At 34.8% G+C, this 25,529-nt stretch overlaps 1 protein-coding gene across 1 annotated transcript in view; it reads right to left on the minus strand.

Moving 5' to 3' along the window:
* Nucleotides 1-2,267: 2,267 nt before the first annotated feature.
* The window catches only part of LOC145677359 (cytochrome P450 4C1-like), a gene marked incomplete at its 3' end in the record, with an annotated part of 33,936 nt that continues 10,674 nt past the window's right edge, over nt 2,268-25,529 (minus strand). Inside the window, 3 exon segments of the mRNA XM_081747875.1 lie at nt 2,268-2,447; nt 3,200-3,290; nt 10,099-10,217. Coding sequence (XP_081604001.1) covers nt 2,268-2,447; nt 3,200-3,290; nt 10,099-10,217 — 390 coding nt within the window.

Consider the following 25,529-nt stretch of genomic DNA (forward strand, 5'->3'; position numbering starts at 1 on the left):
CACTTGTCACTTGTGGTACGCAGTAAAAGATTTAGTTTTTTTCTACCTTAAATGGTTTGTTTCCTAAGAGTTATATTTATCTATCTACTTATTTCTTTCTCTTTCTCTCTCTCTCTCAATATATATATACCGACAAACTGTAAGAGGTGTTTCTTACATCAAAATAAGAGAAAAAGTTCAAATGGACATGTGGGAAAAAGTGCATAGTTTTAGAGCTAGGGCTGTCCAAAATCCCGAAAAAGCCAAATTTTCAACAGGCCCTATTTCGAATTCCAGAAACTCTGGATGGTGGTCCTTATTTACGTAAAGAAACTCACGCATACGCAATCCAAAAATGCATATTTCATTAATTTTCAGTGGATGTACAGAATAATTCATACAGGGTGAAATTTCCAGACATGCCATCAACCGAATTTTGAGATATGCTCTGACTTTATGATTGGTTCAAAAAAGGCAAACGATAAGCCTTGGTAACAATAAACACAGAATCCTTTGGCGTGATCTAGGAAGTGTTAAGGATCGTCAGGAGCACGTTTCTCGTACTCAGGAAAACTCATGCTGTAATGTTCTCTTTTGCACCTATAAGTGAAGAAAACGTGAAATATACCGTGACGAAATACATCGTATCACGCATTATTCCGAGCACAAAAAAACATGGAACTGCCGGTTCCTAACACCTCCCACTTCCCTTCGAAACATTGGATGTCCATTGTTGTCAAGGCTTACCTTCTGGCTACTTTGGACCCTCCATGAAATCAGGGTATATCTGAAAACTTTATTGAGAGCATAGCTGAGAATTACACCCTGTAGGGAATACCCTGTATACCTATTGAAAATTGACGAAGTATGCACTTTTGGATTGTGTATGCGTGGCTTCCTTTACGCTGATAAGGACCACCATCCACAGTTTCTGGAATTTGAAATAGGACCTGTTGAAATTTGGCTTTTTCTTGATTTTGGACAGCCCTAGCTATCATCTCTTACAGTTTGTCGATATAGTTCATTAACACCCTGTATATATATATATATATATGTTAGAGAATTAGAATAGCACCACTGGGTATGCTGGAGGTTGCGGGTTCGAAATCCTGTCCAGTCAGTCATTTTTTCACTCTTTATGTGTTATTTGTATGGTTGGTATTTTCCCCTTTCATTAGTATGGATGTTATTTACTTAAAATCTGAAAATATAAGGTGTTTATTCTTTCTTAGGATCTCCTGTTGTGTGTTCCGGAATAGCAAGATGTTTACACTCTAGAAAAATCACAGCATTATGGGTAACAATAACAATGTAAGAATATATTTATTTTATGCAAATTATCCTGTACAAAATAAAAATTATTATCTTGTATAAGACTAAACAACCAGATATAAATTTAGACAACAGATGTCTTGCCAAACAGTGGGACCATATCGTAAATTCAAACTATAGTCTCTCGGAATAAAAGTAAATCGTGTCTGTATGACCTAAATTTTTCTTTAAAAAAAAAAAAAAAAAAAAAAAAAAAAAAAAAAAAAAAGTTATTATTCTATAATGTCACAAAAGGACAATGTAGTGACATTCTAGACCAGCATTTTTCGACCTTGCACGTATATAAGATTTTCGTTATATTCTTTAGCAGGATAAAGTCGAATTAGCAGGATAATTTGAAAACATTGTTAAAAAAACGTATGGCAATTTTGTTATAAGTCAGCAACAATATTAAGTATAGGTTGGAGCTATCATTTCTTACACCTCCAACCTATACTTATTAATGTTTCTGATTGTACAACCCTATGGTAACATGGCAGAATCGGTATCTGGCAACAGTGATAAAAGGACCAGCACGCTTAAGGATAGTAGACAAAAATATTATTGTTGTAGTTTTCACATACCGTAAATTGAAATATTAATTAGTTTCCACATATGAAAAAGGAAAAGCAAATATTAAGATGTAATAGGAATAGGACTCTCCTTGAATAGATATGTTAACCCGGACGAAGGCTACAGGAAGGACAGTCGTTGAAAATTTGGTTAAGTAAAAATCCTCTTATTTATATAAATTAATTACGTTTTAGCTTCATCCAAGTCTTTACCGAAATTTTACATTGACATTATTTGAAGTGTGAATAGTAATAAAATGATAATGGACGAAATGGTATTATCACACTGATTTTCGATATGTATGTCAAGCATATCAACTTTGGATAATGCAATAGTATAACTTATGCAAATAATAACATAATATCAATAACTTAAAACATAAAAGAAATGGAATAACTTGCCACATATTATATCTAGTGTACACAATGCTATTGTAGGAAATATATTGGAGCCACTCGTTCCAATTTTCCTTAGCTTCTTGACTAGAATATCGGCATTTTTAGTAAACACATCCACATATTGTTCTAAGATCTTGAAATGGAATGTTGGTGTTATTATTCTTCTGTGCGTTTGCCATTTTTTACCTATAAATAAAATGGAAATTAAAGAAAATATTAGTAAAAATCCATCATAAAATATGAACTGTCATATACAAAAAGCTATACATATATATAAGTGACAATTTAAATTAAATGTCCATCTCAGTTGGCTCAGTCTATTTAAAGAATGATTTATTTGTCAGTAAAGAACCCCATTTATGATTTGGTTGTGAGTGCGTGCAAGTATATCCAAGACTGCCCATGTGTAAGGGGTATCGCAAGGAATAGTGTCCAAGGCGATAACGGTCTACAGAGCTTATGACAAAATAACATCGGCGAAGCGTAATAATAGAAGAACGAGAGACCTAGAGAAAGAGATCGCAGAGCATTCAAAAAGATTGTCAAGTTTAGGGATAGCGCAACAGTGCATGAAGAATGGTACAATATTCTTCTGAAAGCCATTCATGACTTATATGTTTCAATTCCATAACGGATCAGAGCTGCTGTTTCACCGGTGGGAAAACCTCGAAATTTGAACGTGTGATGGTAGTTCGAATTTCACCTAAAGTTGAAGACCCATACCTCATATAGTCTTGGTGCTGGAAGAGACGCTAAATTCCAACCCAACCAATCAATTAGAGGTGTTCTGCATGCAAATAGTGGCCCCTTGAGCATGTAAGATGCTTTTCCTTCAAGCCTTTCTATTATTCTGATGATTATCTGCTTATATACTTGTATAACACTGAAGAGAGGAGAAAATATTATTTTTATACAGAGAATGTTAAATAATTACTTACCGGAACCAGTAATAAGGCCAGTACCAATCCACACGGAGATGTAAAGATATTCTTCCGCCTTATCTATCAGTTGCATATTACCCAGAAGGGACTGCAAGACATAAAATGAAGGACTGTAATTTCGATCATTAAATTCAGATTAGCTTATTTAAGTACACAACACTATATATTATAACATTTATCAAAAACAATAATATCTCTATTTTATAGTGTGATAAAAGTCCCTATCTGATAGAGATTTTGACTTCGTTATTTTTTATTAAACTTTTTACATACCCTATACATATTGTTCTTACTGTTATGAAACTATGTTAGTGAATGTAGAAAAAAATTATGTTATATTTATAATTTGATAACATTGTCAGTAGTGAGTGGCCTATGTCGAGAAAGTGGTGTAGAGGTTTAAAAACAGTGTTATAATATTCTGTGCAATGTATTGGAAAAGAATAATTGTTTAGGAAGGAATATTGTTAATAAAATATAACTACTTTTATAGCCTAATAGATAAATACAACTAATAATATTAGATTATAATCTGGTATATTTTGGTATATCTGGTATATTAGATTATAATCTGGTATATTTTTTGTCCATGAACCTTCACGTCGAGAATAGCCTGAAACAAAGAGATGCGTTGTCGCCATTATTATTTAACTCTGTCCTCGAGTATGCTATAAGGAAAATCAAAGATATCAACCACAGCCTAGAGTTGAATGGTATTTACCATGTTGTGGCGTATGTTAATGATGTAAATTTACTAGAGAATGATAGGAAAACAATAGAAAGACATGCAGAGGTCTTACTAAATGCTTGCAGGGACATGGGTTTAGAAGTAAATGCACAGAAAACTAAATACATGGAAGTTCGTCGGGGTCGTAAGACGGCAAATTATGGATGTGTTAAAATATCAAATAATACTTTTGATAAAGTGGATACTTTCAAATATCTAGGATCAATATTAACAGAGGAAAACTATACTCACGAAGAAATTAAATGTCGACTAAAAGCAGAGAATTCGTGTTATTATTCAGTTCAAAATCTCTTGTCGTCGCGAATTCTGTCGAGGAATTTGAACTTTAAATATATAAAACGACAATCATGCCGGTTGTTCTGTATGGTTGTGAAAGATGGTCGCTTACTCTGAGGAAAGAATGTAGATTGAAAGTATTTGAGAACAAGATCCTGAGACGAATATTCAGACCCAAGAGGAACGGGAATGGGGAATGGCGGAAACTTCATAACGAGGAACTACATAATTTGTACGGTTTACCAAACATTGTTAGATCATCAAATTTAGGAGGCTCAGGTGGGTAGGTCATGTAGCCAGGATGGAAGAAAGTAGGAACACTTTCAAAGTCTTGACTGGAAGACAAATCAGAAAACGACCATTAGGAAGACTTAGGCGCAGACGGAAGGGCAATATTAAGATGGATCTGGAGAGATAGGAATAGAAAGTAGAAACTGTATCCAGTTGGCTAAGAATAGAAGTCAGTGGAGAGTTTTTGTGAACGCGGCATTGAACTTCCGGGTACAATAGGTCATAGAGTTAGTTAGTTTTGGTTGTGTTCTATCCCAAAGTAGAATCTGGTATCCCAAAGTTTCGTGAAACAGTCAAGCGTGAAATCTCAACAACAAAAATGTCATCAGTGCTAGTAAGGAAAAACATATTATTAAACCATTTGCTGACGAAAACTTTAGTACACAACCATTTAGAATGAAAAATGTTTTGAAAAAAGCTAGAGTATTAAGAGCAATAAAAGAAGAAATGATTAGTGTTAGTGGTAAAAATATAATACTCGAAGTAAAAGCGCAAGCTATCATAATAGGGTCAGTTGCTGATAGTCACTTAGAATATTTCAGAGATAAAAGTACAGCATATTTGATGTATAAGAATTTAGAGGACAACTTCTAAACGAAGACTGTAAAAAAACAGATTGTTTCTACGCAGAAAGTGAAGTCAAACTGATACTGACTGAACATTTTGTGCAAGCGGAAGAAGTATTTGTAGACCTATAGTACTCAAATAGAGTTCTGTCAGAAGAAAAAAAAAGTAACTACATACTTCCATCACTGTCGAAGTTACACAAAACTGTAGTTCTAGCGTTAGAAACTGTTAAAAATTTAAGGTACGGTTTTGTGGAAATTCGTATGCTTGCGAAAGAAGAAAAAGGGGAAAAGGTAATTTTGTGAAATGCCAAAGTGTAATGCATTTTTGTGACAATCATACCTAAAGCCAGATCACAAAATATATCAGTACCAGGAATTTAACAATAATAAAGTAAGAATTCAGTCATCGCGTAGTCAGATATATATATATATATAATAAACTAATAAACACAACAACCACCTATGGACAACATAGTAACGCTGATCAGTTCTTCGGAAAAGTACAAGAACGTAAACATGGACACAACAAACTGAGAAGAAAATGTAACACTCAGAATACAGGAAACAAAACGCATATGATGAACACTAACAAATTTGCATTTTTGTGTGATGAATCAAATAAATTATAAAAAGTAAAGACAGTAAAACAATTATTTAGTGGTACAGCAGAGATTTTGATTGTTCTAATCATCTCACTAACAATAAAAACTACAGGGCTAGTATAAATGATTCATTCGTATTCGAAAGGCTATATTTTCAAAAGTATTACATGTACACTCATGTCCAAAACTACTGTTGCATGTCTATAAATATGTTTTTCTAGGAATATAATTTGATAACGGATTCGCCCGGTATTTCTTATAATGTTAATATGTGTATAATCGGCAAAGACATGTATGTGGAAAATTTCATGTCAAAAGAGCAGTAAATAAGAACAATAAAACGAAAATAAAATTTTCTTGTCCATTTAGCTACCTTTTACTTTACTCATTCTAATTTTCGTATTTATAATTACTTTCCTATGAAATTTACCACAAATATACATGTCCCGATTATACACATAGTATCAGTATTAAGAGTACCCTGCAGAATCATTATCAAATTATATTCTTACAAAAAAATAGTTATAGATATGCGACAATAATTTTGGACATCAGTGTACAGACATGAGAGATATATGAAAATAACCATAAACTCAGCAAGTTTGTATTGTGCATTCCAGATGGCACCAGCTTGCAGCACAAGTTTAGTGCCTGTCCAAAATGAAGTTAAAGCAAGAAAAGAGTTTTTGTGTGTTAGAATATGTGAGATGGTTGTTATAGCACAGTAACGCGCTTTCAGAAGTGAGCAAGGAAAAGGACTGCCATGTAAATAAAGCAGAAAACTTCGTGAGTTTGTGGTTATTTTCATTGAAAATATAGCTTTTTGAAAACGAATGAATCATTTATAGTAGCCCTGTGTTTTACGAGAACACTGATTTAAAGAAACCAAAGCAAATATCAGCAGCTACACACGGTATAGTGTTAGAAGCTATTGAAATAGAAAATATAGAGGTAAAAAGCTATGTTAATGACACAATTTAATATTGTACTATAAAGATGCATTCTAGGTCCCTAAATAATAATAATAATAAAAAAAGTTATCGGTATCAAGAATGGAAAGGAATGGCATGTAAGTAGTATTTTCCGATGGAAGTGTAAAATAATTTAACAAAATGAAAAATGAAAAATTAATAACGGTAAGCGATGGTATCGGATCTTTGTATGCGGTGAAACTGAAAGTACAGAACGGAATATTGTAAGTATTCAACATCGGAAAACAAAATATGATTTAGTAAGGTAGTGGCAAAGACAATTTTGACTTTTTTTTTTTTTTTCGTATGTGAGGTCACAATTGTTGTACTGTTTGGATACCAAATCTCACTAAATACTCTGATGCAATAGAAAATATACAGTTTAAATTTTTAAAAATGCTTCAGTCTCTACTAGAACAGCAAACACTGGGACACTCTATTGTAGAAAAGCAAGAACTAACATATTACATAAGTCGCCACTTTGGAGAATGTGTACTTTATATAACGAAATGGTTAGATTTCATGTAGTAGATGTATTTAGTGTGTTCAAAAACAAGTTCAAAACAATTGTCAGACAATAATTTCTGCATAATTAACCGACGTATATTTGTGTATGTATAATAGTATGTTAGGTAATTGTGTACAAGACACTATAGCTGGACATCAACCCTGCTGTGTTGTCCTTATGAAATAAATAAATAAAAGATCGGTTCAAAATTATATTGTTGATGGTATGAGCGATACCAAAAATCATAAGATTGAAAACATTTTAAGTGAGGAATGTGTTTCAGGAAAAATGACCAAACAGCCATTTAATAGACAAAGTTATAGAGCAACAAAACAGTTAGAACTTGTGCATAGTGATGAATGTGGCCAATTAATCCTATAGCATGGTACAGAAATAATTATTTTGTTATAGACATTGATAATTTTACACATTTTGTTGTTATATATTTCACTGAAAACAAATTTTAGGTTTTTGAAAAGTTCAAAAATTCTATTATTACTATACAACAAAACGTGTAGCTATTAACAGTTTAAAAATTAAGAACAGGTAATCAGAAGAAAACATCTCAAAAGAATTCAAACAATATTGTGATGACAAAAGTATTGCTCATCTGGAATTAAATGGGTCAACAGGACGCATGAATAGAAATCTAGTAGACGAGGTACACACTATTCTAGTCAAGTCCAATATGAGAAAAGAATTCTGGGGAGAAACAATATTATACGCAACTTAATGAAATAAACAGAAACCCGACAGCAAACAAGAACAAAACTTGTAGTGATCTTTGGGATGGCAGAATGTGAGAAAAATTAAAGTGAGTATTTGAAACTATAATCTAGGATTACGTACCGAAGAACTGCAACACAAATTAGACCAAAAAAGTAAGAAAATAGTCATAGTAGGATACTGCTTAGGTGGATATAAATTATGAGAGAAGAAAAAAATATTGCAGCCAAGAATGTAATATTTAATTACAATCTTATAAACCAGGAAAACACAGTAACAACATGTAAACAAAACAATGTTATTGCTGAAATAACAGACGATAAACAAGATGAAGAGGAAGAAGTAAAAAGAGAAAGAAGAAACAACCAGAGACCAAAATGTCATTAAGATTATGTAATATATTTCGATGATGAAAAACAAGGGTATTTAGCGTATTGTTTAATGCTATATTCAACAACTCCTACATCTTCTGAAGAAGCTATGTAAGAAAATAAATGGACAGAAGTAATGAAGAAAGAACTAGAAGTTTTGAATAAATTAGAAACTTGGGAGAAAGTAATGCCACCGAATGATAAACAAATAATAGATACAAAATGAAAAAAAAATCAATGAAATCTTTAAGTTTTACGTCCCACGATTCTGCTGGCTAGGCTAAAGAAGACGGTGATGATGAGAAATGAATGAAATGGTGGAATAAAGAAAGTGGGAGGAAATGGGAGAACCCCCCCCCCACACACACACATACGGTGCTTGTCCATCAGAAAGTTCACTTCGCGCGAGCTTGGATCGAAGGTGAACGCTCTACCACTGAGCTACCGCGGCCCCAGGTACAAAATGCATTTGTAAAATGAGAGAGAAAGAAAAGATCAGTGGTAAGAGGCTTTCAAGTTAAAAATGGCGATAAGTTTTATGTGGTGTATTCACAAGAAACAAGGTTATCTGTAGTAAGAATATGATTATCAAAATGTTGGAAAAGGAACTTGAAGTACGAAAACTGGAAGTATCATTAGTATTTTCAAACTTAAAAAAATACACAAAAATCACTATTAGGATTGAAATTGGAAGATAGAAGAAATTCTCTGAACACAATGGAAAACTTGAGGAAGATAGAAAAACACGCTGCTCAAGAAAAAGAATCGAAATTGGAAGAAGAGCTAAGAAAAGCCCAATTTGAATTACAAATTGAAACAATATCAGTGTCAGATTGAAGTATTGAGAACAGATCTCGAGGACAGGTCAGAGCTTCGAACAAATGTCAAAATTAGACCAGTCTCTTGTAAGAGATAGCTATTCGGCAGGAGACAGGAAAACTGTTAGTACAGTAGAGCTATAATGCTTCATAGAAAGAATCCAATAAGTTTGTTATTCGAAGAAACAAATTGTGTGATAATGTCTTCAACTGAATCAGAACATATAGTAATTCAAAAATTGATAAATTTAAAAGTAATTAGAGAACATTTACGGCAATGTGAAATAACAAGGTTATTGGTAGATAATTAAGAAGTAATTTGTACAACAAAGAGTTAAAAAAAAAAAATACACTGATGTCAGAGTGCTTTTCATAAATCAACGTAACAGAAATGTATTAGATATAGAATATGTAAAGACAAATAATAACTTTGCAGCTATAATGACAAAAAGCTTGTTAAAAGAACAGTCTGAGTATTTCGTGAAACAATTATTTATATTTTTATTAGTAAGTAAAAATTTGTATGTAATGTTAACTATTTAGCTATTTAACATTATCTGTTATCAAAATATGTTAAATTGGGAAGGAGTATTATAAAACACGATAGTGAATATATGAAATTTTTTATTTATTGTTTATGTAGTTGATAACATTGTCAATAGTCATAGTCTGTGTCTAGGAACGTGTGCTGTAGAAGCATTTGTAATGAGTCCAATGCTATGTTTTTGTATACAATACAAGTTAGATATGAATAATTACGAGTAGTTAGGTAGTAATGTTGTTTATAAAATGTAAGAACTGCGCCTATAGCCCATTAGACAATTTCAAATAATTTTATTACTTATCATGGACCAATTACTGTGTCGAATAGTATATAGGGTTTGTTCCCATTTAAGTTCGCCAGTTAAGGAGATTCTGTACTATTATTATTATTATTAGTAGTAGTAGTAGAAGTAGTAATAGTAAGGTGGTCATTTTTATTAGTCTTTGTATGTTTGATTTGTATATCTACTTACGTCTAAAACAGATGATGACGTGATGATGATGTGAAGTTTAGGGCCAAACCACAATCCAAAAACTCCACCTGCTTTATTTCCATATCTATGGCATAACTGGACCATTCGCTTGAAGATTGCTGAAAAGAAACAAAGTAAAATTTAAATTAACGTTTGTATATTGTACCAAGAAACAAAAGAATCTTAATATGTATACTGTATATGCAAGCTTCTTCGTGACTTGATATTTAAGGTTTTTGTCTTTGATGCGGGAACCAAGGATGTGGTTCCCGATGAGCTGGTATTTCGTATTTCTCACTAAACCAGTGTTCGAAGTGGAAAAAAAGCAGAGGCGGTATGTTTTATTATGATTTTGACTCAACATACCTGTTATTTAAATATTGTCTTGATCACTGAGAAACCAGAGACGGTATGTTCTCATTACTGAAAAACCAGAGGCGGTATGGCATACCACCGCATACCGTCTCACTTCGACCACTGACTAAACTCTTTTATTGTTTCATTCCATAGCTTTAGTTTCGTTTTATTTTATCAATATATCTTATTCTGCTTCGAGGTCCTCCAAAAGCTAAGCTAGGCAATGTGAACGACCATCTTAACAACCAACAAATCTTACAGACAATAGGAATACAGCGCTTTTATTCTACTTACATCCGTATGAGAAGATAATATTTATTTTTAAGGTGTCAACAACAGTGGTCGAAATGAGACGGTATGCGGTGCTATGCCATACCGCCTCTGGTTTTTCAGTGACGAAGGCATACCGCCTCTGGTTTTCTGCGATCAAGACATAGCGTCACTGGAGAATAAATGCTAAATACCTTTAATAAATCCATTTTTAAACATATTAATTGACAAGAAACTGTGCAAGTAAAAAGTTTGATTTTTTATATAGAAATAATTTCTAAGTTGACATCCCAGACACTTTCGTTATCATTTTTCTACCTTTGTTTTAAAATGAGGTGTCTTCAAAGAAATTCATTTAGTTTACATTTTGATATGCCATATTTAATTTTCTATCTTTGTCGTTTTGCCTTAACGGGTATAAATATCGTGTTTTGAGCACGGGCGGATTTAGGGGTTGTCTGCTGTGGTGGTCGGATTTCCGGGAGTTTGAATTACTCCTCAGTCGAATGAAGAGTCCGGGAGTCCCACAGTAAATTGTTAATATAAAACTCGGGTTTTGAGCATTTTCGTGTATAATTCCCTATACCAGTGATGGCCAACGTCTTTAAACTAAGGGGTCGCATCATAGAAATTTCATGTGGCGAGGGTCGCAAATTCATATGATACTTTTCTTTACGTTTATACTATACACTTATTACTCCCTAGCCAGAAATAAATTATTCTGTTATCGGGTATCTATTAAACAATCGATAACCAAAACACCGACATAGGAAAAATTACATTAATAAGTTGATATTAACGTATTACTCCAAATCATTGCATTTTAACTATATTTCTGACACAATCAAATATAAGTTATCTTCTCGCTGGCCGCATGCGGCCCGCGGGCCCGTTAATTTTTTCCAGAAAGTTGTTTATGGGGAATCAAAATCTTTTCATTCCCCCCCCCCTCGGAACTACAGAGAAGCTCTCCAATGGTTTTCAATCTTTAGAGAAATGCAATCTTTTACGCAACATATCCTCACTGTAATTCAACATTTAGATAGCCGGTATGTCGAGTCAAAATCCTAATAAAACGCAGGGTAATATAATAGTAATATAAACGCAGGGGCGGCTTTAGGATTTTAATTTTGGGTAGGTCCGTTCCTTTGCTCATGCACATTGTAAGGTTCCATACCCTCACGTGTAAGCAACTGCTATAAACACATGCTTCAATCACTAACACATGTCATTGTACTCAAAACATAAACATAGCAGACGATGAAACACATATACGAAGATGGATCGGAAGAAAACCGAAGATGGCCGACCTCCCCAAGAAGACGTCTATAAAAGAAGACTAGGAGAGAACAGAGGTATCAGTCCACAGCTGATCAATAACCTACCAACACCTATGGCCTGAATGGGCAATGAAGTTCTTTTAAACCCTATCTCTGGAGGCTGCAATGAGCAAAGGAGATATCCTCTAATCATCTTTCTCCTGGGGTTGCAATGAACTACGGAGAAATCCTATAATAGTCTCCTGAGGCTGCAGTGAGCGAAGGAGACTTCCTTTACCTACTCCGGAGGTTGCAGTAAGCGAAGGAGTTTCCGTCATAACCCAAAGTCATATGGAATCTTTAAACTCTAAAAAACATTTAGTGATTCACAAAGAACCTTTGCAAAACTGTTATAGATATTTATTTCGTAAATAAAATAGGTAAAGGGCTTCTTTATATTCCGGACTTTTATTAGACTCTACAGAATAAAACATTACAATATATATGTACAGTATTTTCTTGAATAATGATACTTTCAGATATATACGTAAAAACCACTTTATGAGTGAGTGGTGAACATAATAGTGCGTGCTACATCCGAAGAAATTGAGTTATAGGTGGAATGGATTGGGATCGAACCACAGAACAGTGTATAGGTATTTAATTTGGGAAATATATCTGCAGATGGTAGGGAAAGCTTGAGTGGTATGTGTCCTTACATTGAAATGCATGGGAATGTTGAACCTTTTTTCCCAGTTTACTTGAAAGTTAGAAAATACGACATACAATTATGTTTTCCCGAACCCCTCCCCTCAATTACAAATTTTAATTAGTGATGAGCACATGCAAGACCAAGACCAAGACGCGGGTGGTATTCGGCTTGGTCTTTGTCTTGCACTAGAACCCTTGGTCTTGGTCTTGCTTGCAAGAATCTTGCAAGTCTTGTTTTTAAGAAATCATGCTTTTCATAGGTAAATTTTACTCTGGATATAAGGGATAATAAATTATATAATGCGCCAATAGTAACAGAAATACACTGTATGTTTCTAAATGTAATATAGTTTACCTTCGTGTAAGTATGATGATAGTTTACAACATAGGTGATAACCTTTATTTTTCTTCAATGGGTGCCCTCGCTTCACTACTTATAACATAAATCACAATGTTTCGTAATATTTTTATATTTTTTAACAGATCCAATACTCCACTGGCTCCCAAACTGTGGAGGCTACCCCTGAGACGCATCAAAGAAAATCAAGACGGCATAGATTACTGAAATACCATGAATAGCAAAATTACTTTTACACTCTAAAGGCGTCAGATTTTTTCTTTTCAACCACGATTAGTTAATCTTTGTATCGAACAATATTCCAATTAAATATTGAGATTTTGTTATACTGATTCCAATATATATTCTATGGAGCAGAAACATGGACATTACGCAAAAGCGATGGAAAAAAAAAAATGGAGGCTTTCGAAACGTGGGCATGGAGAAAAAAGAGAGAATTAGCTGTGTTGAACGGAAAACGAATAAGACGGTGTTAGAAATAGTAGCAGCAGGGGAGAAAAGTAGAATTTTAGATGTAATTAAGAGGAGGAAGAGGAACTGGTCGGGACGTTGGCTGAGGAGGAACTGTATTATGAGGGACATGCTGGAGGGTATGGTGGAAGGAAAGAGAGGGAGGGGAAAAGGAGACTGTAGTTGAAGGAACGTATTAAAACAGAAAATTGCTACGTCGAGACGAAGAGACTAGCTGAGGACTACCGTAGGTCTACATCGAAGCTTCTCAGCTGCAGCAAGTGACCTGCCAATAATGTCAGAATAGCTATGATGATGATATTTTTAGCAATATTGGCCAAAAAAGACATAGAAAAATTAAAATAATAATGGTTATAATCAAACCTCTTAATATTTTAGAATAATTTCAGTAAAAACTGAAAACGACTCAACTGTATATATATTTTGTGTAAACTCAATTTATATAAATATTTTTGACCTATATTAGAAATACAAAATAACGCCATCAAACTCCAAGTTATTTGAAATAACTGTACAAAATCACTCTCACTTGTGAATATGGATTATTTATTGTTGTATAATGTTATATCGCTCAATCCTCGCTCGATGTGCCGTATACCCGAGGCTAAAAGTTATGTTGATAAACAATTATTCAACGTAAAAGCATCCGCCCATGAAATCAAACTTGCAGTCACATACACTTAAGTTTTTGTCCATGTCATGAAAAAGTTATTTCGATATTAATTTTATGAGTACACATTTAAAATTTCCACCGGATGCTTGAGCCTCGGAGCCAAAGCCATACCCATGTAGTCGGCACCTATGGTGTACGGAATTACCAATGTTCAATACTACATTTCTCTTTAGTTTTGGAAGAAGAATACTACCAGTACTAATATGTTTTGAAATGAAATATCTACTTTAATGTCCCACGATTATGCATCGAGGCTAAGGGAGGCGATGATGATGAGAAATTAACGAAATGGTTGAATGAAGAAAGTAGGAGGAAACGGGAAAACCCCTAGAAAACTCAAGCACACGGTGTTTGTCCGCCGAAAGAGCTCACATGGCGCAATCTGGGATCGAACCAGGGACCCCATGCACCAGAGGTGAAGACCCTACCACTAAGCCACCGCTGCCATAACATGTTTCAGTTTATTTTTCGCTTATCTGCTTGTTATGGACACAACTATTCTTCGTACGATTTCCCACAAGCCAATCATGGGCTGTCGTAAATTAATCAAATGATGACCAAAGTAGATCAGACACTGAAGTTCTTGTACCTTGTAACAATTCATAGAATTATGTTCTCCATCGTCTTCTAAACACTGTTCTAATTCTTTGTCATTTTCCGTGCTCCAGTAAGTGCCACAAAAGACCAAAGATACGCGGAGTTTGCATTGGACTAACATTTACTCTTGTTGCTTTTACTAAGGAGAACTCGTGCTCACAATCCCAGACAACCAACGATAGACTAATCATGACTTAAAAGAGTTCTAAAGGCAGAAACAAGTGATCGAAATTGGAATTACTTTCGAGACTGTGGATCAATACTTTGCTGTAGAACGAATGTATCAATGTAAATCTTCTGAATTCGAAGCGTTTCCGTGATCAATACCTACATCTGTTGCATCTTACTCTAAAGAAACTTGTTTTGATTGTAAGTATATCCCTGTATATGGATGTTTGCAGCGTTTCGTCAGCAGACTGCCTGAAGCAACTAAAGGGTGAGAAACAAATCCCTCTTTTGCTATATTTATCCCAGGTCGAGCCGACAAACTTTACCAGCTCGAAGATCAAAGGTTTAAATTTACTCCAAATAATACACACCTGTAGAATAGTGTCTGATTTCCCGATAAGTAGAGACACGATTTTGTGGTAAATAAAAATTCCCAATTTCGTTTATAAAAGCACGCGTAAAGCGGGATAAAAATCGGTGAATAAAAATTCAATTTAAGAACTCTATTTTCTTTGGCAATTACAATTAGTTACTTTTATTTCACCTTAATTTCTACTCATCAATCATCATGATATGAGCTCATGCATGACTATATTAAACAATATTTTAGTTTTCTTAAAAAAAAAAAAAAAAAAAAAAAAAACTAAGCATCTTCATTGAATAAAAGTATAATTTAAAGAAAAAACACACACATATAGAGAAATTAATAGAAAAAATAATTATAGTATTCACAGTTTACTTACGCAAATAACACGTATGCATTGTTTCAATGTTTTCTGATTTGAAATTTGTTCTTTTGTCTGTGTGTCATTGTAAGAAGAAAGAGCCCTCTCCACACCAACATTTGAAACTGATATGTACATTAGTTGGAGGCACTTTCCAGCGATTTCTGAATGCTCATCTAACATATCGCGCAACACTGCTTACACAATATCCACTTCAATAGTAGACACCGTTTGGAGCTCATTTTGTAACTGCATGTAAAATTTCAAAATTTCATGGTGGTCTATTTTCTCAAAAAATGGGAATTTTCATCACATTGCTAGAAAACTTATCATCAGGTTTTGCAAGTTTGAGCTAGGGAAGATGAAATAATGGTGTCAACGTCTGAAAGATTTCACTAGCTGGCAAGGGCGCCGATTTCTCTGTAAATTTGTGTGTGTGTGTGGGGGGGGGCATTCAGATGCAGAAGTCATATATATATATATGAGGATTTTAAGACAAATTGCATTCAAATTATGCCAAATATTGTATATTCATAAATACAATGCGGGTGTCCACATGAGCTTTGGGGGGTTGCCCCCCCCCCAGGATCGGCGCCCTTGCCAGCTGGATCCTGTTTTAAGCATGTCAACCAGTTTGTTGCTGCATGTTACCCCAACTTCCTTGAACTTCTTTCCGGCACTCTTCTTTCTCTGTCCAGTCAACTTTTTTTTTTCCCCCTTAAATATAAGTTGTGCCACAAGTTTATATTCGGATATCAGCTCACTTACTAATGGAATAACTTTATGGGCCAAAAGGATGATAGAATTTTCGAAGCATGTTGTCGCTTTTGCGTAAATTTTGTGGAATATCGATACTTGTTGCGAATTTCGCTAAGTCGGCAGAATTTCGCGTTTAATCGCGAGCGTTATATGGCCTAACAAACAGTGAGAAAACATATATTTTTAGATACACAACAGTTTCATACAAAACTGATACATTTCGTATTTTTCGCGTGTCACCAAAAAATCGTGTCTCTGCTGATAAGTAATTCTCATTGTTTAAAAAAAAAAAAAAAAAAAAACACGCAGGAACGTATCGTAATCCAACACCAATCACACATTTCTTTATGTGCAACAAGCTTTGATTAAAAGGCTTGAAAACGAGCAATATCTACAGAAAACGCGGACAACCGATTCAGAAAATCACATACTGTAGCTATATGCTACAGGGGCAGATCGACTCACGCGGATTGCATAAACTCCTGGGAACACATTCACTCTAGCGGCATATTTACTGAAGCTAAGAAATTCAAGTGAAAGATATAATGATTTTTTCCCTTCCCTTTTACATTCTATAAAAATATTCAAGTAGTACCAGTACTTGTGCAAGACTCTTGGTCTTGATCTTGGTCTTGCATCCCTTGGTCTTGGTTTCGATCTTGCATGCAAGACTCTTGCACAAACTGCAAAACCGAGACTCTTGCGCTCATCACTAATTTTAATAATAAATCCGGTATGAGTGATACAAAAAGTAGGCTAACTATCTAATTATGAATCAAGATCTTAACAATAAAAAGCTTTAAAGCTGGATCAAGTGTAGAAATAAATGATTCAGGCTAGTTTAATACACATATATAGGTTTAAAAAAATATATGCATTATTGCAAATTATCCATTAGGTTTTTGCTGTATTTTTGGAAAAGATACTCTAAATCAGCCCTGCCCACGGCGAGCAGATAGTGGAAACCCTCCTCGTGAACGCTCACGAGCATTCTACGAGCAAATACCATTGTTCGTGCTTCGTGGATCTTCGGGTTTTGTCCTTAGAGGAGCGGAAGTGTTGTCAACCTTGGCGGTAATCACTAGCTTACCAAAAAAAAAAAAAAAAAGTATGTATGGTAACTGATTGCCATTTAGTGTAAAGTGTTTTTTTACAATGTGGTAACCGTTAACTATAGACAATACAAACTTGTAACAGCAATCAAATGATAAACTATGTACGTTCCTTTTCTTCTTTTTTCTTTCCTTTTGTTAAAGAGGGATGTGGGTTTGTTATATCCGAGTGTGGGTTTGTTATATTATGTTGTTTCGCTTTTTAGGAAAAGAGATAATCTGTTGATAAGAAAAAAAAACTGTAGCACTTGTTTGTAATTATCTAAGTATATCTCCAGAAAATTAGCTTATGCATGTATGTGTGTACGAATAGGCTTAGCAAGGGGTTGGTTGTGGAGATTAGAAGCCACTATTACACTGTCAATAGGAAGAATAGTATTTCTTACTCCACTTTTAAAGTTACTTTGATCGCAAAGAATCAAACAAAATATTAAGAGAGCCAAAGAGATTTTCCATTTTTAAGTGTGACCGTTAGTGACTGCAATTAGTTTTTTTTTTTTTTTTTTTTTTTTTTAAACAAGGAGTGTCTTTTTAATAAGGAAAAATGTATTGTCCCTGGCTGGTTGCTTGCCGGTGGCTTGTTAAAAGTGAAAAAGAATGTTAAATCATTTCAACGACTGAAGCTACACGCTCGTCTTTCTTCGATAGTTACTGACTGATTTTGAAAGTCACAATGTTGTAGGCCTACTGTAATAGCGTAGGCCTACTGTAATAGCGTAGGCCTACTGTAATAGCGTAGGTCTACTGTAATAGCGTAAATTCGAAAGGAAACGTTCCAACTGAATGATACGAACAATTATTCCCAATGTCTTGAACATGAAACGTGGGTTGCACGGATAACGCTTAAAGTAGGCTGGACTGCACTGGAATTTCCTTCCGGCAAATTAGTGTTTGGTCGAAACTCGGTTCTTCTGTGTAATTGTCTCTTAACAACATTTGAACATTTCTTTTAGATAATAATAACTAACTAACTCTATGGTCTATGGAACCCGAAGGTTCAATGCCGCGTTTACAAAATATTTCCACTAACTTATGTCCTTAGCCAGCTGGATCCAGTTTCTACTCTGTACTCTTATTTCTGCAAGATCCATCTTAATATTGTCTTCCCATCTACGCCTAGGTCTTCCTAGTGGTCTTCTTCCAATTGGGTTTTCAGTTAAAATTATGAAAGCGTTTCTAATTTCTTCCATTCTGGCTACATGGCCTGCCCACCTGAGCCTTCTACACTTCATAACGGTAGGTGAGCGGTATAAACTATGCAATTCCTAGTTATGAATTTCCTTCAATCCCCATTTTCATCCCTCTTTGGTCCGAATAATAATAATAATAATAATAATAATAATAATAATAATAATAATAATAATAATAATAATAATAATAATAATAATGCGTATTATTATTATTATTATTATTATTATTATTATTATTATTATTATTATTATTATTATTATTATTATTTTCAACCTCCCGTCGTTCTCCTATCAATCTAGCAACGAAAGGCGTTTACAACTTAGCAAACGTGAAGCGAATGACAAATTACAGACCGAGTGCTAATGTAATACAACGTCACGAATTGTGTAAGCAAGCTAAAAAGGTCTGAAACAATTCGTTTCCGATTTTTTCAGTCGTTTTTACGTCTGTAAGATGACATGTTTAATATTAGTTTCTTTCTTTCTTTCTTTCTTGTTCATTTGTTAGTTATTTCAACGCTAACTGTAACCTCTATCATGCGTCTTCCTCAAACAAAAAACGTACCAATTTTATTTCCTGCAGTGTTTTCGCGTCACTGCTTTCGAAATGGGGAGGGGGAGAGAACACCTGCACATTTCACGCTTGCGTCTGCTCAATGCTTATCATCGTGCGAATTTCTGGCCAGGCTTGGCCATAGGTTTTTTGCCATCATGTGTGGTTGGCAACACTTATCGCATGCAGTGGAAGAAGCGAAGCTAGCAGCACCTGTGCTCACCTGTTCTTATCTTCGCTCGTGCCCGCTCACGCTTTGGCTCCGGGAGCCAATTCATGGACAGGCCTGCTCTAAATGGATAAGCTTCTACGATTTCTCCCTTCGCTTTATTGAGCTCTTGAAACACACTACAGTAAAATATGTTCTGAGAAATCAACACGACGTAGATATTCAACATACAGAGACGAATTTAACATTAACAGCATAGAAGCAACGTTGCTTTCATGCGGCCAAGTTCCAACACAGACACACACTTACAGAAATGAAATGAAATCTTTGACCCTTTTAAATTATGGCTTTTTTGAGGTATTTTGTAGACTTTCACTCAATCATCTATTGCGTCAAGACTATTTATCGTAGGATCATGGTTCATACCCCGTTTTGTTTCTAGTAAAGCAGTGTTTCCAACTGCGTCCGTAAAATTTCCCTAAAGTGTACCAAATGTGGGAAATTTCCGCTCAAAGTGGGAAAAAGGGATTTTCTTTTTTAAAAATCCTTTTCTTTTATCTCGAATATCTCCCCTTTGGCATAGGATACGATCATGCGAATGCTACTAAAAAAAAAAACTTTGTTTTATGGTGAAGAGAATGAGATACAAAGAGTGGCCCTGGGATGAATAGTTTTGATGCTACAGCCGATTTAATATTTTCCCTTGATAATACCTTTCTAGTGAATTTCTATACTATCATCATCATCATCAAGACTGTTCATTGTGGGAACATGAATTGTACCTCGTTTCCTTTGCCATGAACCAGTCTTTCAAACGGTACCACTTGCATGTCTCTAGCATGTATATACCATTAGTGGAAAACATTCTCGAAAAAGGGAAATTTTTGTCAAAAAATCCCTTTTTCCCCGGACGAGATATTCCCGCTTCTGATACACGATAGGGAAATTTGAGTTATACATTTCGAAAGCCTGTCTCATAATGAAACCAACGAGGTACAAACCATGATTCTAGGGTAAATAGTAATGTGTCGGGGATTTTTTGAAAAAACTTCTCAAATATACCCTTTTTTCAAACCCATCGTCCATGTTTGTGACGTCACAGCCCCCAGCTAGAGCACGCGAGGCTGCTAAATGCTCATAAAATATGTTCTATGATGCTTCGATATTTGAATGAATGCAAAAAACCCGGTCTAAAAAGCTTTACTAGAGACTTATAAAGCAAATTCCGAAGGTCGAAGCCATGGCACAGGTGTTGTGCCATCATAATTTAAAAGGGTTAAGTTTAATGTCCCACGGTTATGCCGCTAGGCTAAAGGAGACGGTGATAGTGAGAAATGAGTGAAATGGTGGAATGAAGAAAGTGAGAGAAAACGGAAAAAAACCACGAGCACGGTGTTTGTCCACCACAAAGTTCACACGGCGCGAGCTGAGATCGGAATACTTATATAGAGTAGTAAGTAATGTATGATGGGAAAATGCAGGTTCCATTGGAAAGAGATAAACTTAGGGCGGTGGTCAAGATAACAGATTTTACTGCATTTATATAATATATACCCAGTGGCGGCGGTTGGACGTTAAAAGTGGGGGGGCGCACAACATGATCTGAATACTTGTTTATAACTTTTAGTTTTCTGGTTGTTTCTAACACTTTGACGAAAGGTTGTATAACTAATAGGATACTATCTTTTTCAGTTAAAATATCGTACATCGTATTTCATATTTTATTAAGTACATTGACAAGAGCAAAGCAAGTAAGTACTAGCCCTTTGTACTCTTAAACAACGAAAGTGTAAGAAGAGATTTGATTCCTTGCTCATGAACACCTTAAAATTATGTTTGGAAAATTGTGTGATCAGATTATTTAATAACAAATTTGCAAAACAAATAAATAAAAAGGATAATATTAATCATAGTAATGAATGAGGCTTGTTTTGTAAACTGGGGATTAATAAATGGGGAATAATGAAACTGGGGATTAATAAACAACTTATATTTTTAATTCCAGACATGTTATTAAATGTATCTTATAACTATCAGAAAATGAAAGACAGTAAATACTACAACTATATGCTGCGATATTTAAAGAAATAATTGCTTTTGCAACTTCCCGAAACATGTTCGTTGCCATTAGGACCAAAACACAACAATACTTAGACTCACTTCACACTCCAGTTATACAAAATAATCCTAAAATCTAGAATTATGTTGAATTCACTAAATTTAATTATATATACACTCGTACATCCCTAAACACACCACTTCACTCGTATATTTACAAAACAATGGAAAAGGTAGGAGTTATTTCTTATTAGGCTCTTTTTAATCAATATTCCTTACTTTTGAAAGAAGAAAAGACATTTTAGGAACTAAATTTTTGTGCAATTAAAGAATAACTTGTGAAATACTTCTTTTATTTTATTTATTTATTTATTTATTTTTATTTATTTATTTATTTATTTATTTTTATTTATTTATTTATTTTATTTTTTATTTTTTATTTATTTATTTATTTATTTATTTATTTATTTATTTATTTTGCGAAATGTTCTCTCAATTAAGTTTCAAACGCCTAACATATCGAGCCCTTGTTAGAAGTGAAAGTATGCTGGATTTGTTGTGCTCCAATAGGTTGATTTTGGAGTTATTTTCTGTGGCAATTAAAATGCAATTTCTGTAGTTTCCTTTACTCCACGGGAAGACAACCAATACGTACTCACTCAACGACAAATATTATATGGCATCATTTTTTCTATGAACCAGTAATACATATAAAAACTTTACATTTCCAAATTAAACTATATACATTAATGGGTTACTTCAAAAAAGTGCGGCAACTGCTGCCCTTTGCCCCCCCCCCTAATCGTCGCCCATGTATATTCCTGTTTGAGATTCTCAGCTGTAGTGTGTGATGCGGAATTCGCCTGAATTTTTTTCTCTGTCTTTTTTTCAATATTCAATCTAAGAGAATCACTTATGGTCCGCAGACTACATTTTGAGAAACATTGCACTAAGGAAGGAAGTTAGACCTCCTAAAATGTTCTAGCAGCACTGTTGCATTCAGAATACGAAACTTTCACGAAGTCTCTTCTCTAATTACAAATTAAGCAGTAACAGTAGATGCTGGTGTTTTAGAAAGTTCAACGAACGGAACAGAAAGAAGAAAAAGGCAAGTGGCAACATTGCTTTCACTTCGCTTTCACTTTTGTGCCACATGTCAGTGGTCTTTTGTTAAGAGATAAAAGTCATTTCGTATTCCGCATGCGCGTGCTGCACCCTGTCGGTTGGAGGTGAATACGTTCTTGTTCAAGACCTTGACATTCGTTTTGTCGGATATCCCTATTTGTGTATTCATTCCGTTACGGACCACACAATCGTTATCGATTCGAATCTATGCAAGCATCTGTTGCATGACAAAGCTACAATGAAATTCATGATCAAAGATAAAACTCTTAATTTGCATTTTAACTGATGCTATGATATGAAAGCCTACATTATATCAAAATAACTTCTTCATATAAGATTTTTAAAAGTGTGATTTGGCTTCTCTATTGTGTCTGTTGTGGTCAAATTTTGTAATTTCCCTTTCTACTAAAGTTACCAATTCTTCAACATGAAATTTCAGGACATGCTTATTACTACTATTACTATTATTTTTTTGTTATTATTCATACTATGCTGTCACAAAAAATAATTATAAAATAAAAATATGTACGTATTCATTATAAAATGTTGTCTCTTAACTATTCAGCCAATGGCGTGTTCAAGGGGAGTTTCCGGGATTCTCTTCCTCCTTGGACAAGATATTATGGAAAAATAAATATTTGTTGTATTAAAATACGTATGCAAACATCCAAAATGACATCAGCTTGGAAGCTGGAAGCAGGCCCCTATCCAGGGGGTCTGGGGGGCCGGGTTTTCACGGTAGGCTTGCAAATGAACTATAATATGGTGATAAACTATAATATGGTTGGATCGGGCCCCCTAACTTCAGCCCCCCCCTACATTTTTGAGCTGGCTACCGGCCCGGCTGGAAGCCCAGTGCACGAAATTCTGCATTCTTTCTTGTATTTGCCCTAGCATTGTTCAAAATTGATCAAATCTGCCTACAAGCGTGTTTTAGTGCAGGTAGCGCCCATGAATGTTTTTGCGGTGTATAGGATGTATACGTATATTTTTTACCATTGAAAATGGCACAATCGAACTTTAAGTACACCATAACGACGCTTTCAAGAACCGAAGAAGTTCCAAAATTGAATCAAATTTACTCTACAAAGTAAGTTACTTTATCTTGACTTTATCAATACTAATTCTGTCCCTTCTATTATTTTTTGGAAATGAAATATCCTTAAGACACTTAATCAATTGAAAAAAAATTCTCTACAGTATTATCGTTTTCGACTTCATAACGAGAAACTACATAATTTATTGAGCTGAGCGAAGCGAAGCTCTTATACTCGGGTTAGCCGTTTGGTTGTCCGCGAACTCCTCTTAGACCGTTTGGCCGATCTCAACCAAACTTAGCACGCTGATAGAGTATGTCGTGCTGAGTGACAACATAGGTCGAAATAAAAAATCCGATGTACCATCGAGGAATAATCACCTAAAAACGCTTCCTCCTAGACCGTTTGGCCGATCTCAACCAAACTTAGCACGCTGATAGAGTATGTTGTGCTGAGTGACAACATAGGTCGAAATCAAAAATCCGATGTACCATCGAGGAATAATCACCGAAAAACGCTTCCTCCTAGACCGTTTGGCCGATCTCAACCAAACTTAGCACGCTGATAGAGTATGTCGTGCTGAGTGAGAACATAGGTCGAAATCAAAAATCCGATGTACCATCGAGGAATAATCACCGAAAAACGCTTCCTGATTACGTAGTTTAAGCTCGCTCAGCTCATTTCATTGCAATCGGGTATATACATTGCATTCCTAGTATGGTTTACCAACATTGTTAGGGTCGTCAAGTCTAGGAGACTTAGGTGGGCGGGCCATGTAGCTAGAATGGAAGAAAGTAGAAGCGCTTTCAAAGTCTTGACTGGAAGACCAATTGGAAACGACCATTAGGCAGACCTAGGTACGAATGGGAGAACAATATTAAGATGGATCTCGCATAGATTCGAATACAAAGTAGAAACTGGATGCAGTTAGCTAAGGATAGAAGTCAATGGAGAGCTTTTGTGAACGCGGCATTGAACCTCCGGGTTCCATAGGCCGAATTAGTCCCAGACGCGACAGTCCTATTAGCGACAGGAACTATTATTTGTCCTATTAGCGACCGATTCATTTACATTGAGATGATGGAAGATGATATGATTCCTTCTCCTAAAATATGTTTGCCTCTGGCGTTATTAGCGCCGGAACAACCTTGGTATGAAATATGTACGTGCCAGTGATACTGTTCGTCAAATATATTTTTCCTGTACTGTGAGCGCAAATAAAACTTATTTTAACTTTGAGTTAGGTTTGATATAAAACATATCAAATAACTTAACGAGACAACAGGGATTTTCCATGAAAAGCATATTCCTATGTAATTATTGAAAATCCAGTTGTAATATCCCCTTTCTTCAAAAGCTCTGTTTTCTGTACTTAATTTGATTCAAATTTAATTACTCACTAAGCACAGTAATATATTTTATTTTGAAAAACTTAAACGTGTAACAGTTTCGCCAACTATATACTTTTTAGACTTCCTAAGACTATGAATAAAATTAAAAAAAAAAAAAAAATGTCAATGATAGAAGACAGCTTTTGAGATCCCTTACATCTAATTGGCTATTCTCAACCAATCCCACCAATTACAATGCAGTTCACTCTAAACAATCCAAAAGGTAAACACACTCTTTAAACTACCTTCCCCCCTATTGTAAGCTACTAAAACGTAAACTAATTGCTTAATTTGCCTTCCTCCCTTGTTTTGACTTATACATAAAAGAATGTCGTGTAGCAATCTGAAATAATCCCTTATAACTAGACAAAATGTTAAGTCCTGCGAGAGATTTGCAACTTGTGTAATAATTTCTTCGAATACACCGTGTTTTTAGATTTCTTTGATA

The sequence above is a fragment of the Thermobia domestica genome, unplaced genomic scaffold, assembly GCF_964235325.1.
Source record: "Thermobia domestica unplaced genomic scaffold, izTheDome1.hap1.1 HAP1_SCAFFOLD_805, whole genome shotgun sequence".
In the NCBI taxonomy this organism is placed as follows: domain Eukaryota; kingdom Metazoa; phylum Arthropoda; class Insecta; order Zygentoma; family Lepismatidae; genus Thermobia; species Thermobia domestica.